Genomic DNA, 11,503 nt, shown 5'->3' with positions numbered 1-11,503 from the left:
TTGTCATCGAATTAGTCTAATTTCCAAATATGAAATTTCTCATTCATCATGCAACCAAGTTGCGTGATTCCAAATTTCTGTCCAATTGAAATTTGGGCGATGAGAAACTCTCCCTATTTATTAAATTCTCGACATTTCCATAATCACCATAAATAAGAATCATATCCATTTGTTGTAGAAATATGCAAACATCAATTTTCATAACGATTTTATTACAAGGAAGTAAACAAATAAATAAATAAATAAGTCAAACAAAATTTATTTTATTTATAAAAGCAGCGGAAAACATGTGTCCTTACAATGCAAAATCCATTGAAAACTATGTATTTCAAAAGGAAAATTTCTAAGAACTCTATCATAACTATCTAAACTCAAAATCTAATCTTCAAGTCCATGCGATCAAGATCCATTTCTTGTGATTAGATTCATCTTGCTCTTTCACCAAGCTTCCTTTCTTTTCACCGATCCTGAAGCGCAGTCATACTCTTTGACTCTCCCATCTTTGGAATTTTCAGGCTCTTGGGGCATACTTCTATCCAACGCCCTTTCTCTTGGCAGGTCGCTTCTCTTAGAACGTCCTCGGAAGCATGGTTGGTTGACTCTCCCAACAAATACGCTCCATTGCTTCACCAAATCATTTTTGATTCAGCAGCAATGAGCATGTAAGTTAGGTCAATGAGGTTGTCGTCATGATCCATCATATAATACTCTATTTTGAACTCATTATATGATTCAGGAAGTGATTGCAAAACCCAATTTACAGCCAACTCATTCGGGAATGACACACCCAACATTATCAACCTATCAATGTGTCATTTCATTCCTAGAACGTGGGCACACACGGGTTTACCATCTTCATGTTTCATTTCCAATAGGGATTTAGTGATATTGAACCTTTCAATTCTTCGATCTTGCGGGTTAGGGAGAACAATTGGAAGAGGTGGAGGAAGTGAAGCATGATATCTTGTTCCTCGATCGAATTGTGGAATACCATCTTCATGTGGAATGCTTGTTCCACGGGATTTGGGAAGACCATAGTTGTCGAACTTTGACATCTACAAAACGGGAGAAAACGAATTCATGTTAGTTGATTGATTGAGTCCTTAGTAAATCACCCAAATGAGATACTAAGGCTAGGACCCAACACAATACGCTACAACCTAGAAAAGGGATGCTGTAATCTAGTTGCAGAATATTTGAAGGTAAGTAAATGACGATTTACTAATTTCCACCATCAAAAACGAAAAAGAAATTTAAGTTTTAAATCTATGAAAACTCCTAGATCCTTTGAGATTCATTGAACATTTCAATGGCATGTTTAAATCTCGATACGCCCCTCTTGTTTGTGACTGGGATGCCGATGATCACAAAGCGGGTGTGAATAACCATGCAAACTTACATGGTGCCCTCACATGTTACAATCATCTATTCGATGTGCCGGTAAACAACACACGCTCCACCGAACTATGACAAACATTGAGTCACCCTTTGCTACCTTTTCTTAGAAACATTTAGGGTGCCGGTAAACCATACACGCTCCACTAACGTCTTTGCAAGGGCACAAAGTGTAATTTCATGGAATTGCATCAATTCACTTTGCCTAAGTAACTAAGACTGGGAATTTGTAAAAACATTTAGTTACTTTTGTATTTCATTATACTTATAATGGAAGGTTTCGTCCTATCCTACCCGTTCGGCTAACGACCCTCCACTAGTCAAGAGTGCATACCCATTCAATCGGCATATTATAGGCAATTTCCTTAAACACCCCTTATAGACCAACTTCGTGAATGAGGCCTACTAACGGTAAGACTGAATTTTACTCATACATATATATAATTTTAGACTTTTAATGTTATATATATAGTATAGGGTGTATTTTACACTTTTAAAATATTAGGTGATCAAATTTAACAATTATACTTTTAATTCAATTAAATTGTAAACCTAAACTTTTATGGATTTATTAAACTTCTTTTAATTATACACCTTAATTAATTAATAAAACCATAAGGGTGTGATTTGAACTTTTCAAAACATTACTAGGGTTTTAGAATTTAACATTCCTAATTAAACTTTTAATCAACTTTTAAATTCCAAAACTTGAGGGCAAGTTTTGAAACATTTCAAAACATTAGGGTTTCAACTATTTAAATTTCAAAATAACAAAACTTTTGGGTTCAAATTTAAACTATAAAACCTAAAGGGGAAAATATGAAACTTTTCATAACAACAAGGATCAAATAACAAATACTTCAAATTAACATTTAATCACATAATTATCCATATTTGATTTGCTTAATGATTTCTTGCAAAACAATTTATCAATTTACTCAAAATAATAAATCAATTATCATATAAGGAAACAATTATCTTATTAATTGATAAATATCCTCAATTAGATCAAAATTATAGTCAAATATATCATATAATCGGATTAATATTGATCTAACATGATAAGGTAACTTTCCATAAGCAAAAACAGCAAGAAAACCCGAGATAGCCTCCATCTGACGAGTTGACTCGTCGAGTCAGGCTTGGACTCGTCGAGTCTGCATGGACTCGGTGAGTTCAGCTATGGACTCGGCGAGTCCAGCCTCCAGAACATCAAAAATCGAATTTTTTTGAACATGTAATGCATCAATACAATTGAACCCAGTCTAGGCTCTGATACCACTGATGGGTTTTGGTCATAAGACATCCTATGTGTTCATACAAACCCTAAAGCTTGGATCTAGGTTTCTCTGTACATGCTTTGAATCCAAGACTATAAACCCTAATTCTAGCATATGGAAATCGATATTAACATATAATTAGGTTTAAGATATTACCTTGATTGTTATGTAGCAATAACAATCCTAATTCCTCCTTGAATTGACTTCGGAAGGCTTAGAGTCACAAGTGTCACTCCTCTAATGGATTACAAACACCAAGAGCAAATGGAGAAGTTATAAAGAGAGAGGAGAGGTATAAGAATTCGTCTCTAGGACCTCTTGGGAAGGGATACACGAATTCATGAGCCTTAGGGGTTTATATATATGTAAAGATTAGGGTTTTAGTCCTTATCCTTATCTAGTTGCTTGCCCACCAAGTAACCATAAGATAAGTCTTAGAAACCCTTATCCTAGTCGAATTCTAAGGCCTTATCACCTTAGATTCGTCCAACCCATTAATAAGATAATCCTTACCTTATTTTGTAACTATCACATAATTACAATTCAGCCCCTTTAGTTTAATTAATTACACCTGATCACAAAATTAATTCCTAATTAATTATTGACCAATATTAATTAAACAAATATGATTTCTCCTTTAATATATTATTCTTATAACATATTAATAAATCATAATAACCTCTCTCTCTCTATTTATTTCTCCAATCAAGTTGCTTTGGTGAAGGCAACCTAAAAGGACCATGCACCATCGGGTCAAGTACATACCAAAATAGTTATGGACTTAGACACTAATCCAACAAATATCGGGGTGGTTGGATTAAGTGAATGATACGGACGACGCCTAAGGGATCGTTTGTATAGTTGTAAACTAATCGTTTTCATTAATGCGTGTTTATATCGATTCACAACCCATATTTAATCCAATGACACCTGGAATTATCGAATACACACGTTGTAACGGTATAACAAATTATATAACGCGTAATTCGAAGTATTAGGAAAACATCGGGTTTTCCTAGGGTTTTCAATACATACACCTGCGAGATGCATACCAATTCTAACAATTTTTCTTACATTTATAGAAACAAACAAGCATACTTACGGATCTTCACACTTTTTATACGATACTATTTTCAGAAAATATCGGATTTTCTGGTGGTTTTTTTTCAAAACAATACAAACCGTTTTATTTCAAACATTACTTATGAACTCACCAACATTTCATATGTTGACGTTTTTCAAAATGCTTGTATTCTCAGGTAACAGGTAAATCGAAGGGAAAAATGTATTCAGTGATGTCATGTTGTTTGTTTAACTAGGATCGAAAATCTACTTTTGGGAATGTAATGTTTTGAAACAATGTACTAAATGTAAACACTACTAGTTGTACTATTTCAATGCATGGTGATGAATGATGTTATGTTTCATGTATATTCACTGTGATGGTATTCAATTGAGTCACAACAGCCCTCGGACGTTTCCGCCGTCTGGTTCGGGGGTGTGACAAACCATCACTGCTAAAGGGTTTTTCATGCATTCAAGAAGGTTTTGACGCTAAGAAAAATTTCACAGTCCCCAATTTCGCAACTTGAAGCTTCGAAATCGTTGGTGAAGTAAGGTTGGAGTAGAAAGGTACGTGTATGGAAACAAGAAATTAATGATTATGAGGGTGGTTATCTTCGTCTATGGAGTTCCAAGTTTGAACTAACAAGTTGTGTTTTTGTTTTTTTATGAAACAAATGGCTTCTACTTCTGGAACTAAGAAGCCTAAAGGGCCTAAGCTCCCTAAGAAGACATATCTTCCACACTCTAACTCCGATGAAGATGCATTTGACTTTAGCTTCTTGGATTTTTCTGAAGAAACTTTCAAAGCCCCCTCAAGACTATGTGATGATCAGTTTCTTAACTTATTGTGTGATGAAAACGTATTAAGGAGGAGTATTGATGGAATAGTAGATGATGGAGATATTCCTGGTGTCCAACAAAAAGAGCATGCCCACTTAGATGAGGATAATGAAGATGTTGGTGTGGAGTATAGGGTGCATGATCCCAATGTTGACTGGAAAGATATGAGGCCCCGATTTGGAGACTATGAAAGAACATTCCAGATAAAATATTGTAATGAAATGCATTTGTGTGCTAGGAATTATCATTTTGGTTCCTTAGTTACTAGCAGTTGGTTAGCCAAACACTACCTGAAAGATGTGATCATGAAGCCCAAGATGACATTGCTAGAGATCCAAGCAAATGTGCTGCAAAGGTTTTCAATGAGTGTAACTCTTGGGCAAGGCCAAAGAGCAAGGGCTACTGCAATGAGGATGATAGAAGGGAAGTTAGAAGACCACTATGCCAAGGTTTGGGACTATGCAACTACAATTAGGTTGAGTAATTCGGGTACAACTTGCTTGGTGGGGGTAGAAAGTAATATGGGGTTTAACTATTTCAAAAAGTTTTATGTTGGCTTCAAGGCTTTTAGAGATGGATGGAGCAGAGGATGTAGAAGGTTAATAGAACTAGATGGTAGTTTCTTGAAGGGGCAGGTTAAGGGGGAGATTTTAACTGCTATTGGGAGGGATGCAGACAACCATGTCTACCCAATAGCATGGGCAGTTGTGAATGTTGAGAATAAGGACAACTGGACCTGGTTCATTGATAATTTGGTTGCTGATTTGGATCTTGGTGCTGGAAATGGATTGGTTATTATCTTAGACCAACACAAGGTACCACACCATACACTAATATACAATATATATTTGTATGTTACAGTCATTAATATTTACATGTGATGTGTTGTGTTGTGTTTGTTTGTTAATTATAGGGACTTTTACAGGCTGTGGCAGACCTACTCCCTAATGTTGAGCACAGACAATGTGCTAGACACATCTTTGCAAAATTTAGAAAGAAATTCACAGGATTAGAGCTAAAGAGTTTGTTTTGGGAAGCTGCTATGAGTACAGTGGAAGGGGACTTTCTTGCTACAATGGAGAAGATAAAGAAGATAACAAAAACAGGATACAATTATCTTATGGCAAGGAAACCTGAAACTTGGTGCTGAGCCTTCTTTTCTCATGGGTATGCTTGTGAAGTAGTAGAGAATGGGGTTGCATAATGCTTCAATGCCATGATCAAACAAATAAGGAAGAAGCCTATAATCACAATGCTTGAGGAAATAAGGATTCTCCTTATGAAAAGGTTTTTTCATCAAGGTCAAGAGGCCACCAAATGGAAGGGTAATTATGGGCCTAACATACAACTGAAGCTTAATGAATTTGGGAAAGATATGAGGTAATATAAGTTTTTATTGGCATTTATCCAAAAATATTAAGTATGTATTTATATATGTACTTTGTTTGTTTTGTGTGTAGGTTGTGGACAGTGGTGCCAAGTGGTGGTGATGTGTTTGAGACTAGGTATGGCTACAATGGATACAAGGTTGATTGAGCCAATCACACTTGCACCTACAACTTGTGGATGTTGTCGGGCATACCATGTGTACCTGTTGGTGGAAGCAACTTGTGGCTAATGAATAAGCTTATTAAATCATTACCACCCCTAGTTAGAAGGATGCCTGGAAGACCCAAAGTAAATAGAGTGAAGCATGCATCTGAATCAGAAGATGCCAAATACCCCTTTCAAAGGTTAAAGGTTACTAGGACTGTGAGGTGTGGAAAGTTCCAACAACTTGGGCATAATAAGATTTCATGCACAAATGATGAGGTACCTAAGCCACCTATCCCAAAAAGGAAGATTGGAAGACCTAGGAAAGATGGGGGAGGCCAACCTATCTTTGATCAATTCCCTCCAGTTGAGCCTGTTGTACCAAGAAGTGATGTTGATCCTCCCACAGTTTCAGAATGTGGTGATCAAGTTAGTGGGATTGATGTACCAAGAAGTGATGTTACTCCTCCCCCAGTTTCAAAATATGTTAATCAAGTAGGTGGTCCTAATATTAGTCCTCTGAAAAGGACTAAGATGATGGCAAGGAGAAGAGGGGAAACTAAAGTTTCTGGATCAAGGAACAAAACACCAAAGAAAACACCTAATGGTAAGAAACATAAGAGTAATGCAAAGGAGGATGTGTCCCTAACCTATGATGAGGATTTTGTTGATCTTTTTACCCATGCACCTAATGGTAAGCAAGGTATGAGTCAAGCAACAGAGGATATTCAGGAACAAGAACATGATGACAATGAAGTGAAGGTGAGTGAAAGACTTACTTTACAGGAGTTGCTGATGTCTGGATATACACATGCTGAAGCAGTGGCTGCTATGAAAGAGGTATGTTCTGGTAATCACTATTTTTGGCTTTCATATTGTAGATTTACTAACTACCCCTCCATATTGTAAGTTTATGGAGAGGTTGAGGAACAACAGATTGAAGAAAAAGAGGCTGAAGAAGGAGTTGAAGATAGAGAGGTTGAAGAAGAAGAAGTTGAAGGCATACATGTTGAGCAATAAGAAGTTAAAGGCATAGTGGTTGAGGAAGAAGGAGTTGAAGAGAGAGAGGTTGGAGCAACAGTCCTACCCTCCTGAAGAAGTTATGGTGCTTACAATTTCCATTGGGAGAAAAAGAGGAAACCCTCTGAAAGAATTAGGAAGTTGAAGCTCAGGAAAATGGTTGAAGATGTTGATGGTGGTGGTTCCTCCAAAACCCCTTGGGTTTTAGAGTAAGGAGTTGTGTTTAAGGGTTCAATGGGTAGAATGGGCATTAGTAAATAGGTTGCCCTTTTTGTAAACATCTACTTTTTGTGTTTAAGGGTTCAATGGGTAGAATGGGCATTACTAAATAGGTTGCCCTTTTTGTAAACATCTACTTTTTGTACACTTGTCTTTTGGTAACAAGCTTCCAATTCATATCCATAATGTTTGGTAGAATTGGAAGTTTAGTTCTAATTAGGTTAAATGGTATGATAGTGGTTTTTGGAAAGCATTGTAAAGTACATTCCCATTTTTGGGCTGTTAATTGACATTGATATTTGGTATGATTGTTAAGTTATATATATATATATATATATATATATATATATATATATATATATATATATATATATGTGTGTGTGTGTGTGTGTGTGTGTGCCTTGATCACTATAATTGTTGTTACCTTCCATATTTTGGTTAGCTTGGTAAGTAGGTTTATACATATGTATGTGTTAAAGGACTTAATACATTGTTATCATTAAGACATAATAAGTTGTTGTCATTGTCATCTCTTACAAAACCAAAAAATTGCCATACATAACACATGCATCTACTTACTGCCTAACTTAACCAAAAGACCCTTACACCTAAAATACTACTACCATTCCACCTGAACCTAACTAATGCCCACAACTTCATAGTGACTTAACCATAACATTGTGAACCATAAACCCCATCACTATCACCACCACCAGAAGCATGACCATCATAAGTAGCTCCACCTTCAACAAGTTTAAAATATCCGGTTGAACTTCTTTGTTGTTCTTAGCCTCCTCTGAAAGCTTCAAAACCTCCATTGCAAATGCTTTATTGTTGTTAGCCTCCTCCAAATTCATATGGAACTTCCATATAGTTTCCTTGTAGTAAGTTTTTGGCAGGGGTGGATCAAGCCATAAAAAAGCCACATTTTTTTGGAGTCCTGCACAACAATCACTTGTTCATAATGGTTCAACAAGACCACAAAAAAATTACTTAATATTACATGATAGTTTGGACACCCCCTGAATTTCCTCCATGGATTATCGACAGTTTTGGAGATCGAGAATGTCGCAGGTTCATCACAATCGCATCTCAAATCTTCAGACCAATGATTCCTTAAAACCCATTCTTTGTAACCTTGTGTGTGTGTGTGTTGGAGGAGCTTACCATCTTTTTGGTTTGAAGTTGGAGAGAAGAATCGACCCAAAACTACCTGCAACGTTCGACTAAGGGAGCAACCTGCTGAAACCGATGACACCGACGCTTTGCCCTCAAACGATAAGTCAATGAAAATAATGTGGTCACATTAAATGAAAAATCAAATTCAGGGCTTTTTCCAATTTAGTGCCAAAAACATGGGACTTTTGTGATATTAACCCTTTTTCAAAGTTATCAACTATGAAGAATTTTCATATTTTTAGAAAGCACCAGTTTCATTTATAGCAACATATTTGGTAAAGACTAAAGAGTTTCATTCATAACAACATATTTGGTAAAGACTAAAGAGTATCCAATATGCACCTGATGTAGTTGGATATTTGGATCAAAGGGGCACCTGTAATATTGGGGACAAAAAATTAATCTGCAAATCAACTTCTAAGAGGCTATTAATCATAAAACACACAAACCGGGAAAAAAAGAACTTGTCACCTAAATTTTAAAATCTTAAACCTTGCTTTTTTTCCCCTCACAATATACAATCACTCGTTCCAGTCCAATCCATTCGTGCACAATATCAGACCAATTGATTATGATATCCACACACATACATATCCAAACATACACTCACATACTTACAACACAGTGACTTCACCTTTAAGTGTTATGTTTTCATCTTTAGCAGGGGATTATCTCTCCATCTTGCATGACTCAATCAACTCCAGAACTTGCCCAAACACCACAAGCCTTAGTGTTAGCCATGATGTCTATAAAAGAAAGAAATAAATGTTACATGTTTATATATGTTATAGAATGATGCCCGCTATCATACCTTGACTGTGTTTCTAAAGAATTGACTTCCATTTTTATTTTATATTGTAGTCTCCATGCTATCAAATTCTTATCTAACATCAATCACTATAATGGTAAGGTAAAATTAATGATTATTGGTTTCAAAGAGCATGTTTAAACTGCATTTGTTTCATTCCTAAAGCTTGATACATCGTCATTACCAACGGTACAAAAGGATGGCTTGTAGATGTTACACATTAGCTTAGTTGAATTTTAATTAAATCTTGATAAATATCATAACCCTAGAAATATTAAATCAACAAATTTAGAACTATTCCTAATAAGATTTAGTTCATATAAATGGTTAAGAAACCCAAATATATTCATAAATACGTGAAGGGTTCCATGTAATGGTTTTACATATTCTCCTATCCTAACCAATAACTCATCTACAGCTAAAAAAATTGACCCGATTCCATCATTTGTGTACATACCTTTTTTTCTTGCGTTTAGCACTAATCTTAAATAACAAAATAAATAATAATAATAATAATGTACCTCCTAAATTATATTCAAGGCTTTAATTGCAACAACCTGAAACAACAAAAAAGGAATGGTGAATAGAATATACCATTGTTAGAAACATTGTTAATGATAGCAAGTTGTAAGTATTAGGATATACATCCCCATGGTAATTTGTTGGGATCCCAATCATGTCATAATGGATGGTGGGTAAAAATAGAGCCAACTTTGTGTATTATCATCATCAGCAAATCAAAACATTAACTTCAATTGATTCCATAATAAAAACCAAACAAATAGTAAAAAGAAAGTACAAAACTTAAACCAGTATTAAGGGGGTAGGAAGAATCTAAGAGAGGAGAAGTGGTTGGGTACATGGTGAGTGGTGGTGGTGGTGTAGAGGAGAAGGGGATACAAATGTGGTGACTTTTTGGGGAATAAACCATATAAACGAAACTCCTACGTCAAAATATCACAAAAATCAAAATCATGTTGTTATCAACATAAACATCACCAAAATCAAAATAAAAAAGGAAGCAACAAATATAAATAAATAAGGAAACTAATGTCTAGAGAGGAAATGTATCTACCTAAAATCAAAATATTGCAACCTCTAGGTTAAGGATCTACAAGCTATCGGAAGTCAGATAACCTAAATATTTGAATTTGAATAGTCGATCCTTACTCAAGTTTGTTTCTATCCTGTAATCGCATAAATACACCCAAATCTGTTATAGAGTACATAGAAACACACTTAACCTCAAATAGATTCAAACACACAATCAACAAAAACCTTATAATTTTGTATTTCACTTGATCTGTCCATAACATCATCGTTTCTTTGTTTCTCTTTAAAATTTCTTCCTTCTGAAGGTCGTCGACGATATGCAATGGTGAAGTGGTAGTGAGGTAGTACAATGGTTGGATGATAGGTGACTTAGGGTTGAGAGAGAGAGAGAGAGAGAGAGAGAGAGAAAGAGAGAGGTGGTTGGATGATAGTGTTGAAGATGGATAGCTGATGAAAGCAGCTAGTATGAATCTTGTTCTCTGGGTATGTGTGTAAAACCTGCAATACATACGACCTCAGATATAAGAAAACCTATTGTCCCAAAACAAATACTGAGCAAAATAAACTCACATAAATAGCATAACAGAGGCAGGGAAGGGACATCGACTTACCAATGGCGGTGTGCATGTGTTGTGTTGCTCTGGTGGTGGTAATGAGTGGTGTGACGATGGTAGGGAGAAGAACGACGACTTGCTTCAATACCTAAATCATTTGTGTAATTTGTAGGTGGGCGGGATCTTACCGGTTTTCATTTGACTAATGTATATAAATATAAGAGATTTATGTGTAATATGCTTATGTAAAGCTTGCCTAGTTTTGGAGGTTTGATTGGGTTCAAATAGACCGAAACTAGAGAAAAATAAATGCAAACATGGAGAAAATCAATAGCAGACAAAATAATTCACCGAGAAACAGATTTCTTGAATTATATGGTGACGATGGGCCTAAGATGTAAAAGATAAGGATGATCTCAAAATGCTAAAAATGAAGGAATGTGGGTAGTTAGCGGATGACAAATTCAAGATATAAAATGGGCACAGTCAAACTAACAAAATTTGTGAATGAATGTGAATTTTAAGTGATATGAGTATGACTTTTGAATTACATATTA

At 35.6% G+C, this 11,503-nt stretch overlaps 1 protein-coding gene across 1 annotated transcript; it reads left to right on the top strand.

The window, feature by feature from the left end:
• The first annotated feature begins 4,414 nt into the window (after positions 1–4,414).
• LOC145016782 (uncharacterized) lies at positions 4,415–6,116 on the top strand. The gene is made up of 4 exons (XM_078974993.1): positions 4,415–5,395; positions 5,494–5,723; positions 5,814–5,960; positions 6,041–6,116. Exons 1-4 carry the CDS (start codon positions 4,415–4,417, stop codon positions 6,114–6,116), a joined length of 1,434 nt encoding a protein of 477 aa, XP_078831119.1.
• Positions 6,117–11,503: the final 5,387 nt, after the last annotated feature.

Source organism: Lactuca saligna, chromosome 9, assembly GCF_052625555.1.
Source record: "Lactuca saligna cultivar CGN05327 chromosome 9, ASM5262555v1, whole genome shotgun sequence".
Taxonomy (NCBI): Eukaryota; Viridiplantae; Streptophyta; class Magnoliopsida; order Asterales; family Asteraceae; genus Lactuca; species Lactuca saligna.
The sequence above is the reverse complement of the archived record's forward strand: the minus strand, read 5'-3'. Positions and strand labels throughout refer to the sequence as shown.